This window comes from Salvelinus namaycush, chromosome 28, assembly GCF_016432855.1.
Source record: "Salvelinus namaycush isolate Seneca chromosome 28, SaNama_1.0, whole genome shotgun sequence".
NCBI lineage: Eukaryota > Metazoa > Chordata > Actinopteri > Salmoniformes > Salmonidae > Salvelinus > Salvelinus namaycush.
The window spans coordinates 14,827,656-14,852,363 of NC_052334.1; the positions used below are offsets into that span (position 1 = coordinate 14,827,656).

The following is a 24,708-nucleotide window of genomic DNA, read 5'->3' on the forward strand; positions in this document are numbered from 1 at the left end:
GCGTAATGGACTAATCAGAAGACACAATGATAATAGTGAGGACATAATGTTACTATGAAATGGATTTACATGACATAAGCTTGTGTGTATTCAGTGTGCTTGGCTAATATGGTTAAGTCAGTCAACACAACAGACAAGAACATGAATAACTGGCTGCATGACAAATACAGAACTATGGTGCATGTTGCTGCTGGCTGATGTAGCCTGTTTCCAAAGATAATTTATCCACATATCCAGAGTGGCGCAGCGGTCTAAGGCGCTGCATCTCAGTGCAAGAGCTGTCACTACAGTCTCTGGTTCGAGTCCAGGCTGTATCACATCTGGCTGTGATTGGGAGCCCCATAGGGGCACAATTGGCACAGCGTCGTCCAGGGTTTGGCCAGGGTAGGCAGTCATTGTAAGTAAGAATTTTTCTTAACTGACTTGCCTAGTTAAATAAATAATAATAAAAACCCTAGAAGGTTAGCTGCCAATCAGAACAAGTCAAGGTCTAGACATTTGGAGCTATGCAAATTTACCAAAGACAGTAAGCTCTATCTCAGATGCCCCTCTCTTGTGAAATAATAAAGCGTTTATGGAAATAACAAAACAGTAAGTTGTCACACAAATCGTTGCTCATCTATGTGTGTCCAGTGATGTCCCTCCCCACTGGGCACAGACGTCTATTCCACGTTGGTTCAATTTAATTGAAATGACGTGGAAACAACATTGATTCAACCAGTGTGTGATCAGTGGGTTTGCTTTGTTTTGGCAGTGTTCTGCCCCTCTCCACCCGCTCCCCTTGTTGTAGAAAGTTTAAATGCCTCACCCGGTGAGAAATCAGGGGTGGGCTTTTCTTAGCTCAGGAGTAGGAAGTGATCCAAGTATCAATCTTGACACTGGTAAAGTGTTTTTCTAAACACTTGGCAGGCTTTCTCTTCCCCCTCTGTGTGTTACAGTATGGCAGGTCATTTAGTTGTGTCTGTGGTACAGCGACAGGGGAGACATGGGGTAGAATGACACCTCTGTTACCCTGGCTACACCCCTCACTGGGAAGGAGACGGCTCAGGTGATTTAGTGATTTACACTCCCAGATGCACAGATTCTCATAGACATGCTCCCCGACATCTGTCATGAGACTTTTTAATGACACACTCAACAGCTGAGAGATCAGTGAGCACAAACGAAACCCAGGGAAAACCTTACAACTGTCAGGAAGAAGAAGTGAAGACGAGACAGTCTGTGGTTATTAATTGTGATGATTTCCACCAAGGTGGCTGATCTGAACAAAATGTGTCCTCTGTTGACTGTGGTGTGTTAACATGTGTTTCTATGTCTGTTTCAGCATCAACCAGGCAGCGCAAAGTGAATCACAACAGAGAACTGCATTGATTCTAAAGTATAGCTATTGTGTTATGTTAGGGTCACGTGTTGTAAAGGTTCATATTGGTATGTCTTACTGCACAGGTATTTATTTTTGTACTACTGTCTTTATTCAGTTAATCTCAGTTTATGCTCGCACTCACATTTGAGATAAAAGATCAAAACAACTTATAACCTTCTTCTGTTCCTTAATCTTGATAAGTCTTAGAAGGTATATGAGGGGAGACAGTGTGAGTATGATCATGCTAAAATAGAGCAGCTGCTATAAACGCTTCCCAACTTGACAGAGCCAGTACACTTGAGCTCCATTGAACTCATCAATAAAATCCTTAATTCCCTTCACAGATGATCATTTGGGTTAAATCTCCTACGTACAAGGAGAAATAAAAATGCTTATGGTTGGTAAATTAACATTACGGTATGTTACACTGCATCTCAGAGAGTTGTTTTCACCAGTCAGTCTTACTGTCAAAGATCTCACAGTTTGTGTTTCCTCGTTTGATCTTTTCAACTTCTAGAGCAACTTAATTAGTGTGAAGGTGGATAGGATGCTAAAAACACTTTTTTCTGTCATCAGCATGAGGGTGTGAACAGCGTACATTTGTTACGTTGGCACAGGATGCTACTGGATGCAAGCAGGGGTGTGTACACCATACTGTAAACATAAATATCGAAGAGAGGAAGAACTGAACTTGAACTCTGTTGAAAATGCTTTCTGCCCTGTTTGTACACTGAAATGTGACACACTGTAACACTTTTTGCCATTGTGGAAGAGTCAAATGATTAATACTGTACCATACTGGAATGTAGATACACTGTGTATCATGTGAGCTGTCTTTACCTCCGCAGTAAAGTTTGTTTTCTTGTAGTATGCTGTACTAAGCAAGCCACTAGAACTACTAATTTGACATAGGAACAAATTTGAAAATGCAAATAAACATATTTAGATTAAGTTTACCTAGACTCCACATTCACATACACACACTCATTTTCTGAAGCATGTAATGACAGTTTACATGTTGTTAAACTTCCAAACATATATTGGCCTTTAAACAAAAGGCAAAACAATAATTTGAATAAATTGAAGCAGTTTACCCAGCAGAATGGCTAATCAGAATGTATTCTACTTGAGCGTGCTGAGACAAGCATGTTGGTGGGGAGATATGTGTGTTTGATGAGGCAGTCTACTCTCATGCTGTGCTCTCCACTCTATCCCATTGGCCCAATGCAGCCTAACTGCACCAGCCAATCAGAAAATCACAACTCCATATGCAGCAAAAAGCCTTGGTTACCTCAACATATACAAATACTGTACCAGGGAACGGCCATTCATTTTTAATTGTACATCCATTGAAAACACGGTCCCACTACACTACTACTATATCACTATTCACAGAATACTACTCAGTTCTTGAGTACTGTTTAAATCTAGGAGTGTGAGGAAAATGTTGGAATTGAACCATTGACTATTGTTGTCGTTGTCCTGTTCTAGCCTCTGCCACAGTGGAGGACTTCCAGATCCGTCCCCATGGCTTGTTTGTCCACTCCTACCGGTCCCCTGCCTTCTGTGACCACTGTGGAGAGATGCTGTGGGGCCTGGTGAGACAGGGTCTCAAGTGTGAAGGTAGGTACTGTATAGAAGGAGCTCTGGTCTGCGTCTCAAGTGGCACCCTATTCCCCATATAGTAGTGCACTACTTTTGACCCGAGCGCTGGTCAGAAGTAGTGCACTTTGTAGGGAATAGGGTACAATTTTGGACACAGCCTTGGGCCTATTTCAACAAATGTAATTAGGTTCCAGCCACTCTGACACCATTACGTAACTTTCTAAGAGAGGATATTATCAGGGTACATTGGATACAGGCCACTCAGGTGTACTCTGGTCTGAAGAGGTCTCTTCAGGGTCCACGATGAGCAGCAAAGTCTCTGCTTGAAGAGTGTTGGGAAGAAGAAAACTGTCAGGCTTTTTCTTCTGTCAGGCTGAAGAGGCAGTTGGAAAGGGGTTGGAAAGGTAGTGCATAGAGGGGATGAAGGTATACACAATAGCCTAACATGTATAAAAGTATTACATAATGTGGTGTCTGACTGGAATGGTGGCGAGCTCATGAAGGAAAGTTTCCCAAAGACAAAGTTTCAACAATCCATGAATGACTTGTTCCATTAGATGATTCCTACTTATACTGAACAAAAATATAAATGCAACATGCAACAATTTCAAAGATTTTACTGAGTTACAGTTCATATAAGGAAATCAATCAATTGAAATAAATTCATTAAGCCCAAATCTATGGATTTTACTGTTGGTCACAGATACCTTAAAAAGAAGTAGTGGCGGGGATCAGAAAACCAGTCGGTAACTGGTGTGACCACCATTTGCCTCATGCAGCGCGGCACCTCTCCTCCACGTAAAGTTGATCAGGCTGTTGATTGTGGCCTGAGGAATGTTGTTCCACTCCTCTTCAATGGCTGTGCGAAGTTGCTGGATATTGGTGGGAACAAGCTGTCATACACGTCAATCCAGAGCATACCCAAACATGTTCAATGCGTGACATGTCTGGTGAGTATGCAGGCCGTGGAAGAACTGGGACATTTTCAGCTTACAGGAATTGTGTAGAGATCTTTGCGACATGGGGCCATGCATTATCATGCTGAAACATGAGGTGTTGGTGTAACCCCACCGCCACTCTGTTCACAACGTTGACATCAACAAACCGCTCGCCTACATGACGCCATACTGCCGTCTGCCATCTGCTCGGTACAGTTGAAACCGTGATTCATCCGTGAAGAGCACACTTCTCCAGCGTACCAGTGCCCATTGAAGGTGAGCATTTGCCCACTGAAGTCGGTTATGACGCCGAACTGCAGTCAGGTCAAGACCCTAAGGACGACGAGAATGCAGATGAGATTCCCTGAGACGGTTTCTGACAGTTTATGCAGAAATTATTCGGTTGTGCAAACCCACAGATTCACCAGCTGTCTGGGTGGTTAGTCTCAGATGATCCCGCAGGTGAAGAAGCCGGATGTGTGGGTCCTCGGCTGGTGTGGTTACACGTGGTCTGCAGTTTTGAGGCCGGTTGAATGTACTGCCAAATTCTCTAAAACAATGTTGGAGCTGGCTAATAGTAGATAAATGAACATTCAATTATCTGGCAACAGCTCTGGTGGGAACTCCTGAAGTCAGCATGCCAATTGCACGCTCCCTCAAAACCTGAGACATCTATGGCAATGTGTTTTGTGAGTGGTCTTTTATTGTCCCCAACACAAGGTGCACCTGTGTAATGATCATGCTGTTTAATCAGCTTCTTGATATGCCACACCTGTCAGATGGATGGATTACCTTGGCAAATAAGAAATGCTCACTAACAGGAATGTAAACAAATTTGTGCACCACATTTTAGACAAATAAGCTTTCTGTGTGTATGGAACATTTATGGGATCTTTTATTTCAGTTCATGAAACATGGGACCAACACTTTACATTCCATTTATATTTTTGTTCAGTGTAGTTCCATAAAGACAGTCTCTCACCAGTTTGATGCAAGTATAAAAATGACCACGTTACACGTGAACTCACCTTTGCTCTGAAACCGTCTGTTTCTCTGCTCTGAAGGTTGTGGTCTGAACTATCACAAGCGCTGTGCCTTTAAAATCCCAAATAACTGCAGTGGTATCCGCAAGCGGAGGTTGTCCAATGTCTCTCTGACCGGCTTGACCACACTGACCATCACGCGGTCCAATGAGCCTTCGCCTTTCACCTCCGACGAGGCCTTACTGGTGAGTTTATCCTGGTTGCTGATGAGTTTATCCTGGTTGCTGGTGAGTTTACCCCTGGTTACTGGTGAGTTTATCCTGGTTGCTGGTGAGTTTATCCTGGTTGCTGGTGAGTTTACCCCTGGTTACTGGTGAGTTTATCCTGGTTGCTGGTGAGTTTACCCTGATTACTGGTGAGTTTACCCTGATTACTGGTGAGTTTATTATGGTTACTGGTGAGTTTATCCTGGTTGCTGGTGAGTTTACCCCTGGTTACTGGTGAGTTTATCCTGGTTGCTGGTGAGTTTACCCTGGTTACTGGTAAGTTTACCCTGGTTACTGGTGAGTTTACCCTGATTACTGGTGAGTTTATCCTAGTTACTGGTGAGTTTACCCTGATTACTGGTGAGTTTATCCTGGTTACTGGTGAGTTTACCCTGGTTACTGGTGAGTTTACCCTGATTACTGGTGAGTTTATCCTGGTTACTGGTGAGTTTATCCTGGTTGCTGGTGAGTTTATCCTGGTTGCTGGTGAGTTTATCCTGGTTGCTGGTGAGTTTACCCTGATTACTGGTGAGTTTATCCTGGTTACTGGTGAGTTTACCCTGGTTACTGGTGAGTTTACCCCTGGTTACTGGTGAGTTTATCCTGGTTACTGGTGAGTTTACCCCTGGTTACTGGTGAGTTTATCCTGGTTACTGGTGAGTTTACCCCTGGTTACTGGTGAGTTTACCCTGGTTACTGGTGAGTTTACCCTGGTTACTGGTGAGTTTACCCTGGTTACTGGTGAGTTTACCCCTGGTTGCTGTGGGTCATCATGAAGAGCTACACACACACATGTGCATGCTCACACATGCATGGACGCACGCACAGACACAGGCACACACACACGCACAGACACACGCACAGACACAGGCACACACACACGCACAGACACAGGCACACACACACACGCACAGACACAGGCACACCATAGATTACTACAGTACATGCCCTACACATTCCCAACCTCTCAATGGCAAATTGTTGAATTATGATGAGAAGCATGTTCCTAATATAAAGTACCTGATGTGATTCTGAAGGCCTTTGTGGCTGGTTGTGTTCATTATGAATTCTGTTGGAACAGGTCTTTACTCCAGCAGCAGTCAGTCATGTGTGTGAATATTGTTATGGTTTAACTCTGATCTCTCTTCACCTCCTCCCTGTGTGTGTCCCTGTTCTCTCTTTGCTGCATGCTCAGTCTCCTGTCAGTCCCGGCATGGAGGTAGGTACCCCAATACCCTGCCCTCACGTATTACAGTATCAATACGCCTATTATCACCAGAAGCACATCACTCTTTCCCTGTTTTTTTGTGTCATATGCCAAAATAAGACAAATAAGACAAAGAAAGGAGATGGAATAATATAATTTTAGCTTAGGTTGTTGTTGCTTGTCATCTGTTACCTACCATGTGCCTTGCTGTGAGTGGGGCATCAGGGCAACACTCTGACCAGTCTACCCTGCTTACCCTCCACAGCAGAAGACACAGACAGACTTCTTTTCTGGCAGAGAGAGAAGGTCCTCTTCCTACATCGGCCGGCCTATAGAGTTAGACAAAATCCTCCTGTCTAAAGTTAAGGTGCCTCACACCCTCGTCATCCGCTCCTACACACGCCCCACCGTCTGCCAGCACTGCAAGAAGCTACTCAAGGGCCTGTTCCGTCAAGGCCTGCAATGCAAAGGTACTGTAGGGGTTCAGAGAAACTTGAGATAATGAGAGAGGTTACCAGTGGTTGGCGGAGGAGGTGGGGATGATAGTGAGTCACACAGTACATACTGTAACACTGTGTGACTCACCTGTGGGCTTTCGCTAGCTCAATATTTTCAGGTGGTATTATTTTTGGAAATCTCAAGACTCTGTTGTCACAGAGTTGGCAAAGCTAACAGATGGCAGTTGTTTCTACCTCAAGCTTTCTTTGTGACATCTTAAATAACTATTGTGGCCTGATTAATAGATAGCCCTGTAACTTTATCATTATTATTTATTTTTTTTACCCCCTTTTCTCCCCAATTTCATGGTATCCAATTGTTAGTAATTACTATCTTGTCTCATCGCTACAACTCCCGTACGGACTCGGGAGAGACGAAGGTCGAAAGCCATGCGTCCTCCGAAACACAACCCAACCAAGCCGCACTGCTTCTTAACACAGCGCGCATCCAACCCGGAAGCCAGCCGCACCAATGTGTCAGAGGAAACACCGTGCACCTGGCCCCCTTGGTTAGCGCGCACTGCGCCCGGCCCGCCACAGGAGTCACTGGTGCGCGATGAGACAAGGATATCCCTACCGGCCAAACCCTCCCTAACCCGGACGACGCTAGGCCAATTGTGCGTCACCCCACAGACCTCCCGGTCGCGGCCGGCTGCGACAGAGCCTGGGCGCGAACCCAGAGTCTCTGCTGGCGCAGCTAGCGCTGCGATGCAGTGCCCTAGACCACTGCGCCACCCGGGAGGCCCCGTAACTTTATAATTACATGGTAATTGCAAATGCAGAAACAGTGTTGTGACTACCATAGACATCATATAATTCACAGATGTACTGTAACTCTATGGTTACTACAGTGTACACAAGAATATGTCAATCATTATTTGAATATGTTGGTAACCCATTGTATACAAGTGATAACGCCCTCATCGCTGGTGTTTGGAGGATATATTGGAACGACTTAGTCTCGGGCTTAACAACACCCGTTCCAATAGTATATCCTCCAAACACCGGCTTCTCGGGCATTATCACTTCAATAGAGTTGTACTTTATATATTCAGCAGAACAGAGTGTGATAGTATCGTGTGTGAGAGGGTTCATTAGGTACTCTAGCAGACAGATAAGGGTCTGTTTGTAGTCACAGTGCTATTAGACAGGTTTCATATGGATAGGCCATCTCTCTCTCTCTCTCTCTCTCTCTCTCTCTCTCTCTCTCTCTCTCTCTCTCTCTCTCTCTCTCTCTCTCTCTCTCTCTCTCTCTCTCTCTCTCTCCCCTTTCTCTATCTTTCTCCCTCCCATCTTACACACTCTCTCTCACTCTCTCTGTTTCTCTCTCACGGTTACAGATTGCAAATTCAACTGTCATAAACGATGTGCCCCCAAAGTGCCAAACAACTGCCTTGGAGAAGTGTCTAAAAATGAAGGCAAGTTTCACTTTCGATAGTCATTTGCTTTAAGTGTAGCAGATTTTTCCTAGTAAGTGGTGGTCCATCTCATATAGTTTCCAAGAAATGTCACAGGATTGAGATATTTTTCTTTCAATTCTGCAACATTTACTTCAGTTATGAGAGACTGTAGGAAGATAATCATATATAGGACACCAGCTGAATTCTTGGAAGTACCAGAATATTCCTTGAAATATCAACAGAATTATGACAGTGAAATGATGTCACTGTTTTATTTTAAAATCTCTCCCACACTACCACTCTGATATTCTTTGTATTTTCCGCTTTTCGTTCCTTCTTTCTTCTTTAAAAAAACAGGGTTTCTCTGGCGTACTTAATTTTCTACTATTGTCTTTGCACTTGTTGCTCCTCCTCCAGATCTGCTGAGCTCAGGGGCGGAGTCTGATGTGGGGATGGGGGAGGGTTGTGACGACCACGACAGTGACATGAACAGTGGTCTGATGGATGACATGGAGGAGGCCATAGTGCTTGACTCAGGCCTGCTGGAGGCTGGCCATGGGGAAATGGGAGACCTCCATGACCCAGAGGATGACTGCAACAGGGCTATAAGGTGATTGACTGGGCCTGGGACTAGGACAGGGGGACTCCCAATTGCTATGGCTGTCAATATGTACAGTAGTCATAGGTCCTGTTAAAATATCCATTCTAGCATACTGCTTAGAATGAAGCAATGTACCCCGGCTCAACCCTTACCCTACCCATAACCCTAGCCCTAGCTTCATGTCCACATTCCAGTTCAACCCTTAGCCTTAACCACAACCCTAACCCTAGCTTCATGTCCACATTCCGGTTCAATCCTTAGCCTTAACCACAACCCTAACCCTAGCTTCATGTCCACATTCCGGTTCAATCCTTAGCCTTAACCACAACCCTAACCCTAGCTTCATGTCCACATTCCAGTTCAACCCTTAGCCTTAACCACAACCCTAACCCTAGCTTCATGTCCACATTCCGGTTCAATCCTTAGCCTTAACCACAACCCTAACCCTAGCTTCATGTCCACATTCCGGTTCAATCCTTAGCCTTAACCACAACCCTAACCCTAGCTTCATGTCCACATTCCGGTTCAACTCTTAGCCTTAACCACAACCCTAACCCTAGCTTCATGTCCACATTCCAGTTCAATCCTTAGCCTTAACCACAACCCTAACCCTAGCTTCATGTCCACATTCCGGTTCAATCCTTAGCCTTATCCACAACCTTAGCCCTAGCTTCATGTCCACATTCTGGTTCAACTCTAACCTTAGCCTCAACTCCAACCCTAACCCTAACCATAGCTTCATATCCACATCCCAGTTCTAACCTAACCCTAACTTCATGTCCACACCTCAGCTCAACCCTGACCCAATCCATAACCCTAACTGAGTCCTGAAGTTGAGAAGAAAAGCATTCACACTGACAGAGTTTTTATGTTTGACTCCCTTCATTCCAAAGCCCATCTACTAGCAACAACATCCCGCTGATGCGAGTGGTCCAGTCAGTCAAAAACACCAAGAGGAAAAGTAGCAATATCATGAAGGAAGGTTGGCTAGTGCACTTCAGCAGCAAAGACACTCTGGTAAGTTTGATTATATTCATGTATTTTTATCACACCAACTAATCAATCTGCTGTAGAGTGGCAAAATTCCATGATTTCTGGAAAACCTGCACATTTTGGAAAACGTACAGAAAATTTGCAACACTAATGTTCTGCCATTTTATAGACTTCTTCATATTTTCTGTGTTTTTTTGTAATGTTTTGTGTGTTTTGTGTAAGTTATTTTGTGAATGCATGTCTTTTAAATGTTAAATGTTGTTTTTATTTAGTCAAATCTGCTATGGGCACTGACCTATGGCATAATAGATGCTTTATGAGTAGATGGAAACCCCCATTGCCAAGAGGTGGAACGCACCAGGAAAATATGTTATGTTGTCCCAGTCTGTGCAAAGCTCTCTATCTGTTTCCACTTCAGAGGAAAAGACACTACTGGAGGCTAGACAGCAAATGCATCACGCTTTTCCAGAATGACACAGGCAGCAAATACTACAAGGTAAGAAATCATTTGAAATGTTATATAGATTATTATGAGTGAGGGGTGAATGAAATCTAAGAAATAAAGTTAATGCAAACTAATTTACTGTAATGTAGAGTTTGAATAAGACGAGGTAAACACGCAGTTTTACACTGTACTCTGTACAGATAAGCAGGCTGCAATCACTTTTTCATATAAAGACTTAGTACGATATCATGTAATTTGTAGCAAGAAGTAAGCAGCCTGGACCAAGACATTGATCAGACATTGATCAGATTGAAATATCATGTTGATATTGAAATGCAAGTGCTCTAACCACTGTAAAACGACTGCTACTACAACAATCAATCAAATGTATTTCATAAAGCACTTTGTACAACAGCTGTTGTCACAAAGCACTTGACAGTAACCCGGCCTAGTCCCCAAACAGCAAAGAGCAATACTACCTCTGCTATGTGGCAGGAAATTCCGTTGTCAGAGGTGTTGTCTCTGGACCCTGCCAAGACCTTCAACCTGCTGTCTGAGGGCTCCAACGCCCACTGCTTTGAGATCGCCACGGGCAGCCTTGTCTACTATGTAGGGGAGAACCTTGCGAGGCCGGAGGGCCCGGGGAGCATGTCGGCCCACAGCAGTATGCTGGTTAGCGGGGTCGGGCCGGATGTGGCCAGGATGTGGGAGATGGCCATCCAGCATGCCCTCATGCCCGCCATCTCTAAAGGACTGTCACACGGGTCACGTCACAGTGGCCACAGTAAGTATAAGCAGAGTTAATTGGATAGATGGTGGGATAGATTAACTCTTATAGAAATGAATGTCATTTAATTGAAGCAACCTTGTTTTACTCAACACTAGGGTTGCAAAATTCTGGTAACGTTCCCAAAATTCCCAGGTTTTCCAGAAATCCTGCTTGGAAGATTCCTGGAATCAGGAGGGGAATAGGTAGGAGATTCTAAAGCCTCCAACCAGGATTTCTGGGAATTTGGGGAAAGTTACCAGAATTTTGTAACCCTACTCAGCACTCGGAAGGAACACTCTCAAGGTTATAGTATGGAATACTCTTAACTCTTATGGAATACTCTTAACTCTTATGGAATACTCTTAACTCTTATGGAGTACTCTTAACTCTTATGGAATACTCTTAACTCTTATGGAATACTCTTAACTCTTATGGAATACTCGTAACTCTTATGGAATACTCTTAACTCTTATGGAGTGCTCTTAACTCTTATGGGATAATCTTAACATTTCCCTTACACCAACAGAGGATGTTTCCATCAGTATTTCAGTGTCCAACTGCCAGATTCAAGAGAACGTGGTAAGTAGGATTTGGTCTCACGTTATTTGAACCACTTTGGGTATATTTTTATTTTCAGATTTAGTGACTATAATATTGGTCATAATATATCTATATTATATATAATATTGCGGTAATAATATATTGCTCCTCTTGCATGGTTAGGTAATTTTTTAGATTTTGTAGGATTGAAAAAAATAATAGACAGAAGACAGTAGACAACTTAACATTCCACAGACATGGATCCACTAAACTAGACATGACAGTGGCTGGGACTGTCCAACCTTCAACATAAAGAAAAAAGCTGAATGCGTGGTTAGATTTCTGAGGTGACATCATCTTCTAAGTAGCTCAAATGGAGATGATTTTGATTACCCACTCAGCCGAGCAGTTGCCATAGCTACTCTCGATAATTAGTCACAGTACCACTGGTTATAATTATATTTCTGGGCAACTCTTCCAGTCGTGTATGAGATTAGTGGGTATTAAGTTGTCATGTGAGAAGAGATAAAAATGGTTGTAGACAAACCAAAAACTAAATATTTGTGACAATATACACATTTAAACCCATTGACTGGATTTTCACACCTACAGGATATCAGCTCAGTGTATCAGATATTCCCGGATGAAGTCCTTGGATCGGGCCAATTTGGGATTGTTTATGGAGGTGATGCATTTGTACCTCCTTGTCACACTGATAACCTGGCAAAAAAAGTGTTAACTTGATTGCACGAGGGACACAGCCTTTTATAACAATTCTCTCCTGATCTCATGGCAGAAAAATATTTGCATGACCAAGGAGGTGTTTATTATATTGTGAAATAATGCAGTATATTGTTAAAAGGGGTTCATCAGATCAATTTTAATCTTTTGAAAAAGTATTTGAGATAATCATTAATTCTGAGAAGTTAAACCTGTATAAACCTGTAACCTGCCTTTGATTTCTCCATAATATAATGTCTCCATACTACAGGAAAGCACCGAAAAACTGGCCGGGATGTAGCAATTAAGATCATCGACAAGTTACGCTTCCCCACCAAGCAGGAGAGCCAGCTACGCAATGAGGTCGCCATCCTTCAGGTAAACACACCAGTACGCGTGGTCCTGTGTGCTCATATGAAACACACACTATTAGAACCTTTTTCTCAGATGTTGCCAGACACACGTTATGATGAACACATGAGAGGAAAAAAACAGTTCTAAAGACAAAAATAGAGATATTGTCTCGGTAGGTAAATAATGAAGTTATTATCATGACAACACAGTGGGTGTTTGGAGAGCCTGTCGAGCTCTCTGCCTGCTTCCTTTAAAAGGCTCCTGTGTTTCTGTTTTTACTTCCTAGAACCTGCACCACCCTGGGGTAGTGAACCTGGAGTGCATGTTTGAGACGCCGGAGCGCGTCTTCGTTGTCATGGAGAAGCTCCACGGAGACATGCTGGAGATGATCCTGTCCAGTGAGAAGGGGAGGCTGCCTGAACGCATCACCAAGTTCTTCGTCTCACAGGTAACCCTGGCTGACAAGCGTTGTCGCTCGCAGACAATGGACGGATGTGCTGTAGCAGTGCCACACACCTGCTTTTACTGTGACACTCACATACTGTATACTGTATAGAAACACAGTCAGTGAAGTAAAAGGTTTACAGGTATGCTCATGTATTTTTCTGATAATAATATCATAACATTTGTTTAATCATGTGTTGTTGCACTTTTCACTATGATATGCAATGTATTTATTTATTTCAAGTAGCTCTTTGCTGTAGTCAAATGACCTAGTGGCCTCATGGCTGGAATGTTATTCATATTTTTAAACATTATTTGTTTTTAAACGCAGAAAATCCTGTGTTTCTATGTCCAACAAACATTTTTGTTATACTTCAGACTTCTGCGATGTATATAAAGTGTAATATTAGGATGCAAACTCTCAATGTAATACATTTCACCTCTATATCTGACATGGTACAGGTGTCTTCTTTTTTTAAAGCCCATAACCATGTGTTTGAGTTGTATGCTTTTGTTTCAAAGTAGATTTGTTTAAGACTACCAAGAAACAGTCAGTGTGAACCTGATTAACTCATTGCAGTAATGTTTGACAGTATATAAATGCAAATGACCAGATTATATTAAATGTTTTAATCATCCCTAATTAAAGTAATCATTCACCATGTACAAGTCATTCATTTCACATATTTTTCAGATTCTTCAGGCTCTTCGTCATCTCCACTTCAAGAATATCGTCCACTGTGACCTCAAACCAGAGAACGTCTTACTGGCGTCCGCAGATGCTTTTCCACAAGTAAACAAACCTCTAGCTCAGCCTCCAAACAAGCCAAAACAGAAACATCAATTTCACAGACATAAACAGACATTCATCTATCAGTCTACTCTAAGATAATGTGGATGTTTATGGAAACTGCACTCAGTGTCTCTACAATGTTCTATGTCTCTTGATTTTAATGATACACTCCCAATTATGCTGCCCTTCTCTCCATAGCCATAGCCCTGTACTGCTCTGTACTGTACTATGAGTCACTGTTTTAGGCATGGCCAGGCATCGGATGGGTGTTAAACAAATTGCATTTGTGTTATTTACAACAAATGTTTTCTGAAAGGGAAGAAGGAGAGTCCGTTCTTATATATCTGTATTTCATTTCCCCAAATATGCTCTGGCAACATCACTGGTGTCATTATAGTGCTGAGAACTGACATCCTCTGGCAACATCACTGGTGTCATTATAGTGCTGAGAACTGACATCCTCTGGCAACATCACTGGTGTCATTATAGTGCTGAGAACTGACATCCTCTGGCAACATCACTGGTGTCATTATAGTGCTGAGAACTGACATCCTCTGGCAACATCACTGGCTTCATTATAGTGCTGAGAACTGACATCCTCTGGCAACATCACTGGCGTCATTATAGTGCTGAGAACTGACATCCTCTGCAGTCTTGCCAAAGTCTATTTTGGTAGAATTCTGTAGCTACAGTAAATCGTCTGTAGACCATATCATGTCCATGTCGAACAGACAGTGTGATAACGTTAACTGGCCTTTTGGGTAATCCTTGCCAGCTGATTATTATTATGTCTGTGGAACCAACTGTTTGGATGGCGAACATACAGGATGTTATGTATTAGCCTTCTCTAAAAAGTCTTAGTCCAGTTACTCTAGTATGAAACCCTTGATTACCACCGCACTTTCTCATGTTCAAGTGAATACGAGACTTGGAACTGTGGCAGTGTAATATTCACTACCACACATGACCGTGTCTCAAACGTCACTGATATTCCTAACATAGTGGGGAATCTAGTGTAATTTGAGACACACCCTATCTGTGTCTCAGGTGAAGCTGTGCGACTTTGGCTTTGCCCGCATCATTGGAGAGAAGTCTTTCCGTCGGTCAGTGGTGGGCACTCCGGCCTACCTGGCCCCTGAGGTCCTGAGGAATAAAGGCTACAACCGCTCCCTGGACATGTGGTCTGTGGGGGTCATCATCTACGTCAGCCTCAGCGGCACCTTCCCCTTCAACGAGGACGAGGACATTCACGACCAGATTCAGAATGCTGCCTTCATGTACCCACCCAACCCCTGGAAGAAGGTGTCCCAGGAAGGTGGGTGTCTGTCGAGCAGCAATGACTCATGCATTACTGGGATAACTGCATTACTGTACAATAACATTTGATATAGTTGTGTTGGAATGATACACCATTACTCTGAAAATCAGACTAGAATAGCCTCTTCCTGAGTATCTGTTGGATTTTGTAATCATATAGTGAATGTTTGCTACACGGTCAGAATGCCTTTTATGATAATCTGATTTAGTAGCGGTGCGTTGGTAAAATCACTGGGGAAGCCAGAAAGAAAAGCCATATTACAACCTATGTGTTGTGATAATTGCGTTGTTTGCTCTAGTTAACATTAGCCTTCAACATCTAGCTACATATTGAACTTCCGTCCTCTCAGTCCAGGGGCACAATGTATGAATTTATGGTTGGATTAGAATCGGCATTATAATCATTGGCCAGTACGGAGAATTAAGTAAAACCACAAGCCCAAATCCATATCTCCATCCATGGCTAATTTAGGAAAGGGACAATTTTAGCTAGCCACCGAAGGACACCAAAACAACTAGATGCAACAATTTAAGTTGTTTCTGTCAATTACGTATTTCTGTTTATGCGATGTGATAGGAGTGAAGCAAAATCCAAACTGGCTTCCCATGACACTTTTTTTTGGTGTGCCAGGACAATTCACTGTTGTGCTCGCTCAGTTTAGCTCAAAGCTGATTGGCTATTATTTTATACTTTTTTGTCAAGCTCGCTGGCTTCCCTTGCATTCAATGGTACGGGCGGCAACAATGTCATACTCTTTATGACCAGACAGAATCAGATAGATGTCATACACATACAGAAACAGAGGGACGCTGTTTCGCACACTCAGATGTTTTCTCCGGTGAGATACATTCAGCCTCTTGCAAATTGAAGAACAATTATGAAACACAGAGACGAATGATAAATTAAAAAAATATGTTTTCGCATGAATACACGCCATGCATTTACGAAGTCAGTGAGTCAGTTTTATGTTTATCTGAGGGGGTCTGCAGATTTTTTAGAATTGATTCGTGTTAGGGCCTGTCTAGCATAGGAACCTCTCTTATCACAATTTTTCTCACCTCTAGTGCTCCATGGCTCACAAAGCCTACAACACAAATCCTGGCCCCAACAACTATGCTGCTATTGAATTGAGCGGATGGCGTGCGTCATTGTCCGAGAGATGGAAAAGGAAGGAAAGAATGTCTGTGTGTGAGTGAGAGAGAGAGAGAAAGCAACAGAAGGAGAGTGAGTGTGTGTGTGTGTGTGTGTGTGTGTGTGTGTGTGTGTGTGTGTGTGTGTGTGTGTGTGTGTGTGTGTGTGTGTGTGTGTGTGTGTGTGTGTGTGTGTGTGTGTGTGTGTGTGTGTGTGTGTGCTTGAGAGAGAGAGAGAGGGAGGAATAGACAGAGGGGGGGAAGAGAGAGAGTGTGAGAGAGAGAGAACCAATTCTTGTTGCAGCCTATTCATGTGCATAATGCCAAGCGATCCCTGGTACTATAGAGGAGTGGCCTAAAGGTCAAGAATCCCAACTGGGACTCAGAGAACCATGACCCCTGAAATAATCTTAACATGATGTTGGCTTTGCTCATTAGCCCTTGCATGGCTCTGAAAGGGGCCTGCACCAAATCCTCTAGGTTTCCCACCATGAGTTATCCTCTGACGGCCTGCTTTGTTGTTCCAGCAATTGACCTCATTAATAACTTGCTGCAAGTCAAGATGAGGAAGCGCTACAGCGTGGACAAGTCGCTCAGCCATGCCTGGCTACAGGTAAGCTCTCCCTACTGCATACTCTCCATACTGCATATATCACAAATTAGTTTAAAAAATAATGACATTTTCGGCCCGTCTTTCAGCCATCCCTGGGTACAGATAAGCTACCCTTCCATAGCTGCGGAAAGTATGGGTACTGAGGGTGCTGCAGCACCCCCTGAAAAATCACAATTTAAAAAATGTATTATTGAAAATATATACTAATTAAAAGATATATTTTTTCACAAAAGTAGTGCACTGTGCCTTTAGTAGTATAATCGGACTGATATAGACCACAGGAGGTTGGTGGACCTTAATTGGGGAGGACAGGCTCGTGGCAATGACTGAAGCGGAATGAGTGGAATGGTATCAAATACATCAAACATATAGTTTCCATGTGTTTGATGCCATTCCATTTCCTCCGTTTCAGCTATTATTATGAGCCGTCCTCCCCTCAGCAGCCTCCACTGATATAGACGTCTGTAATGCGTGCAAAAATAATTGTTCTGTATCTCCACTTAGTTGTATATTTAAGAACAGTATCTTGCAGGATTCAATAGTTGATATTGTAAGAGTAGTTGCCATGCCCCTTTCTCTGCTGTTGTCACTCTAATGTAATCCAGAAAGAACAAAACCCTTTCCTCAAAGATTTCAAAGACACAAAACATCCACATCAAATTAAATAGTTTTCTTGATCAAATAACATCACTTTTTGTGCAATATTAAATGACCATCCTTACAAACCACTTAATGGAAAGGTACGTTACTGTATTGTACATAGGCTGGTTATCTAGGTTTGTACCTGTAGACTTTCTATCACCATGATGAAAAACAATGCACAATGCAGTAATTGAGTACATTGAGACATAAGTGGTTTGTGATGATGTGATGTGAGAATGTGGCTCAGTTGGTATAGTGTGGTGCTTGCAATGCTAGGGTTGTGGGTTCGATTCCCATGGGGAACCAGTATGAAAATGAATCCACTCACTACTGAAAAGGAAGGAATAGAACTTTTCAGTTTTCACGTAGAAAGAAGTTGCATTTGCGAAGTATTTCAAGAAACTGGATAACATGCAGTACCAGTCAAAGGTTTGGACACAACTACTCATTCAAGGGTTTTTCTTTATTTTTACTATTTTCTACGTTATAGAATAATAGTGAAGACATCAAAATTATGAAATACCACATATGGAATCATGTAGTAACCAAAAAAGTGTTATACAAATAAAAATATATTGTATATTTGAGATTCTTCAATTAGATTTAACAGACAATGTAACAGATAGAAAAATGTACTGTACATATCACAAAGGAGTAAGAAGACTTATTGTATTTGGATAAGTCTGTCAGCCATCCATGGCTACAGTAAGTATTTTATATTATTTAAAAACATAATTTTTTTTACCCTGTTTTCTCCCCAATTTCATGGTATCCAATTGGTAGTTACAGTCTTGTCTCCTCGCTGCAATAAGCCGCACTGCTTCTTGACACAATGCCCACTTAACCCAGAGGCCAGCCGCACCAATGTGTCGGAGGAAACACCGTGCTCCTGGCGATCGTGTCAGTGTGCATAGCGCCCGGCCCGCCACAGGAGTCGCTAGTGTACGATGGGACGAGGACATCCCTGCCGGCCACACCCTCCCCTAACCCGGATGACGCTGGACCAATTGTGCGCCGCCCCATGGGTCTCCCGGTCGCGGCCGGCTGCGACAGAGCCTGGACTCAAACCCAGAATCTCTAGTGGCACAGCTAGCACTGCGATGCAGTGCCTTAGACCACTGCGCCACTCGGGAGGCCGGCCACAATAAGTCTTTCAGTCATCTATGGCTACACTAAGTCTGTCAGCCATCCATGGCTACACTAAGTCTGTCAGACCCCCCTGGCTGCGCTAAGTCTGTCAGACCCCCCTGGCTACACTAAGTCTGTCAGACATCTATGGCTACACTAAGTCTGTCAGACCCCCCTTGCTACACCAAGTCTGTCAGCCATCCATGGCTACACTAAGTCTGTCAGACCCCCCTGGCTACACTAAGTCTGTCAGACCCCCCTTGCTACACCAAGTCTGTCAGACCCCCCTGGCTACACTAAGTCTGTCAGACCCCCCTGGCTACACTAAGTCTGTCAGACCCCCTGGCTACACTAAGTCTGTCAGACACCCCTGGCTACACCAAGTCTGTCAGCCATCCATGGCTACACTAAGTCTGTCAGACCCCCCTTGCTACACCAAGTCTGTCAGCCATCCATGGCTACACTAAGTCTGTCAGACCCCCCTTGCTACACCAAGTCTGTCAGCCATCCATGGCTACACTAAGTCTGTCAGACCCCCCTGGCTACACTAAGTCTGTCAGACACCCCTGGCTACACTAAGTCTGTCAGACATCTATGGCTCCACTAAGTCTGTCAGACATCTATGGCTACACTAAGTCTGTCAGACCCCCCTTGCGACACCAAGTCTGTCAGCCATCCATGGCTACACTAAGTCTGTCAGACACCCCTGGCTATACTAATTCTGTCATACACCGCTGGCTACACTAAGTCTGTCATACACCCCTGGCTATACTAAGTCTGTCAGACCCCCCTGGCTACACTAAGTCTGTCAGACCCCCCTTGCTACACTAAGTCTGTCAGACACCCCTGGCTACACTAAGTCTGTCAGACATCTATGGCTACACTAAGTCTGTCAGACCCCCCTTGCTACACCAAGTCTGTCAGACACCCCTGGCTACACTAAGTCTGTCATACACCCCTGGCTACACTAAGTCTGTCAGACCCCCCTGGCTACACTAAGTCTGTCAGACACCCCTTGCTACACTAAGTCTGTCAGCCATCCATGGCTACACTAAGTCTGTCAGACACCCCTGGCTACACTAAGTCTGTCAGACACCCCTGGCTACACTAAGTCTCTCAGACACTCCTGGATACAGGTAAGCCCTACAGCAAGAGAGATGAGAGACATGAGTTTGTAATCCAACAGCCGCAAAAAATCCTACAAAATGATTTTTTTTGACACAATCAAAAGAAAACAATTGAAACTGTAGGCTAATGCTAACTACTGTGTCCCTGCTAATGATGTCCTTCTCAGGACTACCGAATGTGGCTGGACCTACGTGGCCTAGAATGGAAGATGCACGAGCGCTACGTCACGCATGAGAGCGATGACACCCGCTGGGAACGCCACGCTGAGCAGCACGGCCTGACGTACCCCGCCCACCTGGTCAACCCACACGCCGACGTCAGCGAAGGGGTGGAGCCTGACCCGGAGTTGGAGGAGGTGGACACCATGGTGGCCCTCAGCGACAGAGTCAGCGTGATGTGAATACTGTAAATGCAGGGCTACTATCCCCTTAAGAGTCAACGTGCTGTAGTACTGAACACTGCTGCCTCTGCCCCCTTAAGACAACACAACACACCACAGCACAACTGACTAACTGACTGACTGACTGACTGACTGAGCCCTCCACTCCCAGCCAGCAGCTAGGGGCTCGATATCCAAACCCTGCCTTTAAACTAACTGCCTAACTAACAAATAATCCCATTTCTAATTGTCTGTATATGAGTCAATCAGGTCTATTGCCTAGCTGCCTCATGAAAGACAATCTAACTTCTTATACTGTAAAACTCTGGGTGTGAAGGATCATCCAGGTGTACTGTATGTTAAGTCAACAGCAGCAAACAATCCCCCCCAAAAAGCCAGCTAAACGATTTAGTCAAAACCAAAATGAGATGTGTTTCACTGTGATTGGGTGCACCCCAACGAGACAGCTCAGGACTAACCTTAGTGGTATTAAGAGTGAGAAAGGATATTATTATTACTAAAGTTTTATTTCACTCTTGAATGTACCTTTATATGATGACATGATAAGAATTCACAGAAAACCAGTATAGCCAGAAATGGTGGAAAGACAAAGACAGAGAGGGAGATAGAGAGCGGACTCTGTAGGCTTCAAGAGTATGGAGACAAAATCCTGAGGCCTGGATACAGAGAAACAGTGAAGGTAGAATACCTGTAAGCATTTGTTCTCATCAAGAGCTAGCTGCTTTTCTAGTCTATAGTGTTGAAATGTGTTCATGGTGTGATGCTGAATGTTGCGTATGTGGCTACTGTACAGTATGTTTGTGCTCTTTGCGCAATTGCAACCAGCCTTTAATGCATTTTTGCCTACAGGGAATACATTATTTTCTCTGGCTACACATTTAAATAAATATATTTCAAAGCAGATATGTAAGCGTTTAATACCATTTATTACATGATTTGTGAGTTTGCTTTACATATACACCCCAATGCCTCATGCCTTATATTTTGACCTACATTTGAGTACACTGGCAACAGGAGTTATTGAGAACATATGTTTACAAATTGCAAGTTATTTTAAACATGGCACCCATACTCATGCTGCATCTTCATCCATAGTTTAGGGGGACTGCATGAAGAATGAGAATGGAGAATCAGGGAGAAAGATGAGAGAAAAAGAGCCATTCCCCATACTGGGAGAAGAAAGTCAAGCCAGAGGTGAGACAAAACCATATGCACATTGGCTGAAAGGCACTGATGAGAGAGAGACACTATTATTCACTTGGAGACTCATGTTGAGATTACATTTATATGATTGAGAGCTGGTTGAATCGGATGGTTTATTATAGGTATGAAGGCCTAGGTACAGTAGGTTTGGTAATTCATTCAGGGGACTGATTCATAATCAATTTCCAGAGCAATACGGTTTATTTTTTATTATTATTTAAGAGATAAGTTATCCGTTTTCATACTTTGGAGATATGAAGGCAAATAACAACTTATGCTGGTTTATACTGGCACAATGGAAAGTTACACGCACTGTTGAATGTACAACAATTACTATTCTACCATGAGATGGCGCTCAATACAACATGTTTTCCGTGTTAGTCAATGGATCAGGGTCCACACATACCTACTGTGTTTAGTTGGGCACCAAGGGCCACAAGAAAAACATACAAAATTAAGAAAGACGTTAAATGAAAACATGCAGTCCATACAAGACAAAAATACGAATATTATGAATTACCACTCATGTGACTCTTATAGGAAACCCAAACAAATAACAGCAGAAGTGATTGCTTCAAGTAAAATGATTTGCAAACACTAAGACGTATGTTTCCATCGAACATTTAACTATTAGGAATAACAACAAGTTAATAAAAGTGCATCCTTCCATAAATACTACCCTGCTAAAACTACCATAAACTTAAATTACCAAGTTAATTTCTTAAAAGTATTTTATTGAGTGGATTAGAACCAGCGCAAATATTTTGATTTATCTCATAGTTTCTGTTGAACATAAAGGAATGCTGTATGCAATAGTGTGCACTTCTCGGCATGATTGTCAAAATAGTGGACGAGGTTGTACACTTTGCCTTCTTTGAAAGCTTGGTCAAATCAACATTACCTGCCGGTATGTGGCATATCGAAAGAGAAAAATGCAGCAGAGAAGCCATCTCCTCTATAAGGATTGCTTTTTGAAAGCATGAATAATTAATCATTAATATTATTGACTTATGGCAAACATTATTACAAACATATCACAAATTGCAAACTGTAGCCATATTCGATAAGAGTCAGCAATACATTTTTGGAAAGGCAGGATATTCACTTGTTATGGCTGGTTATAATCTATACTCTAATTTGGGTGTGCCTACACGAATCTTCGGGTATAACAATAATGCAACGAAAATTACAGTTTAGTCTCCCGAGGATTTGATTAATTAAGCGACGAAATTCGAGACACTGGTCATTACCAATATTCCGATGCTTGAAATAAGCAACTGACTTAGCACAATTGTAATTATTATTGTTTTTATTAAATATTGTATTACCATTAGCATATTGTTATTATTACTTCGACATTTAACTGATTGTATTATTGATTATAATTTATAATGAATTATTATTAGGCCTACTTTATTATTAACAATGTTATTTTTGTTGCTGTTATTATAAGATCATTATTATTGTTATTTTAATAGGCTATCATAATCTTCATACCATTATTTTCAAAGAAGATTTACTAATGCATAAAAAATACATTAAACATTATAACATGATAATAATATTTATTTTGCGGGAGATATTCCACAAATAAACGAGAATTCAAATCTTGTGTCTAGCCTTCCCGACACAGCGTGCACGAACAATCAAAGAGAACCAAACAGATATCTCAATAATGATAATCAAATCAAACAGGAAAGTGTATGAAACACGATACAACGGATGGAACCAATGTTTAGGCCTTACTGGTGAATGAAAATCTCACCTCGAATAGCCCTCATCGGCAGTGGCCCCCCATGTCTGCAAAATAAATGGGCCTAAATAAATACAATTCACATCATTTCATGAATTAGCATTTTATTAACAATAGAAGAGAGCTGTCGACAACGTTTAGGCTATTTAATAGCGGGTTTTGCAGTAGAAGATATGTAGACTAGTTTATATGCTAATGAGAAATCACATGTTCTACCGATGATAAACCGTATGTTCTGTTTCCAGATAACATGCTGAATGGGATTGTGGCATTAGTAGCCTAACTAGTTTATTCATTCTTTTCCAATTGTTGGCACAAATAATAATTCCACCAAAAGGAAAACAAAAAAGCCAAATGATGTAGTACTTGTGTTAGACAACAAGAACGAAAAAAGTCCCTTTGCAAGTTGAGGAGGGTATGCCAATTTTGAGAACATAGCCTATACCAAACAAGACTTCTTCATGTAGGCTACACTACACTAGTATGTGGTCTTTCTCTTCCTGCACCGTTTAGTGGTGGCTTGTATTCCTCCTCTGATATTGATTTTATGTCAGGACTGTTTTCCAGGTTGCCCCCAAAGGATCATTTGAAAAGAGTTTCTCAACTTTGAATATACAATGTTTGGTGACCATTAATGCGTCAGTTGGTGTTTATTTGACACAACATCACAAGTACATTTACAGATCAGTGTTGGTTGCCCATGAGCGCCGTGCTATAGTGGCGGAGGCTCACTGAGCCCATGTGAACAGAGACGACTCCATTAGCGCGCGGAAATAGCGTGGTGCTGAGTGGATGCCAGTTCGCTGTCTGAAGAATGTACACCTGCAGTTGTACTCTGCCATCCGTCACTCTGCAACTCCAAACACATTCTTTACAACAACCGTGGTCGCAGCGGTCAGTGAGCGACGACAGCTGGAGACAACTTTTCAAGCATAACTTATAAACAGGCCTTCAACACACACATTACCTACACATAACACTGAGTTTTAAATTACACCCCTCTTTAAATATCCCACAGAAAAATATAGGCCTACATTTATTTTCGCATAATGAAAGTATTTTCATATTATTTATTTTCGTTTGTAATTCTGTCTACAACTTGCACTCTCTTTTGGTAATTATGAGACCTCATCCTTATATAACTTCATTTCCTGCACATGCCGATTTTGATAGGGTATTCATAAATAATACACTCATTCCCAATATATTGGGAAGACAAAAATTATTTTGCACATTTTAGTCTGTTTGAATTTGATCACAATATGACAACAGCCATATTGTGCGTGGAATATTCCTTTTCTGTCTGCAGAAGAGGAAATATATTGTAATATTAGTTTCACAAATGAAACTTACTTGTCCAATGAATAGGCTATATAGCGCTAGAGGTTGCTAGGTCGTGCACGAGGACAAGTGGAAGGAATAAAAGACAGATCACATCTAATGTATAAAAACATCAGGTTCCAACTGAAACCAGG

The 24,708-nt window shown here is 42.5% G+C and overlaps 1 protein-coding gene across 2 annotated transcripts in view; it reads left to right on the forward strand.

Moving 5' to 3' along the window:
- LOC120023792 (serine/threonine-protein kinase D1-like) overlaps positions 1-21,170 on the forward strand; it is a 51,337-nt gene extending 30,167 nt beyond the window's left edge. The window contains exons 3-19 of one of the 2 annotated variants that reach the window (XM_038967904.1): positions 2,855-2,986; positions 4,971-5,134; positions 6,351-6,374; positions 6,628-6,832; positions 8,200-8,277; positions 8,677-8,869; positions 9,754-9,877; positions 10,272-10,349; positions 10,794-11,082; positions 11,594-11,646; positions 12,220-12,292; positions 12,599-12,705; positions 12,968-13,129; positions 13,820-13,918; positions 14,966-15,233; positions 16,894-16,979; positions 20,044-21,170. In XM_038967904.1, the coding sequence (XP_038823832.1) occupies positions 2,855-2,986; positions 4,971-5,134; positions 6,351-6,374; positions 6,628-6,832; positions 8,200-8,277; positions 8,677-8,869; positions 9,754-9,877; positions 10,272-10,349; positions 10,794-11,082; positions 11,594-11,646; positions 12,220-12,292; positions 12,599-12,705; positions 12,968-13,129; positions 13,820-13,918; positions 14,966-15,233; positions 16,894-16,979; positions 20,044-20,277 (2,369 nt within the window). In that variant the 3' untranslated portion in view covers positions 20,278-21,170. The remainder of the gene's footprint in view (positions 1-2,854; positions 2,987-4,970; positions 5,135-6,350; positions 6,375-6,627; positions 6,833-8,199; positions 8,278-8,676; positions 8,870-9,753; positions 9,878-10,271; positions 10,350-10,793; positions 11,083-11,593; positions 11,647-12,219; positions 12,293-12,598; positions 12,706-12,967; positions 13,130-13,819; positions 13,919-14,965; positions 15,234-16,893; positions 16,980-20,043) is intronic. The other variant, XM_038967905.1, reaches the window with a different exon arrangement.
- The last annotated feature ends 3,538 nt before the right edge of the window (positions 21,171-24,708 follow it).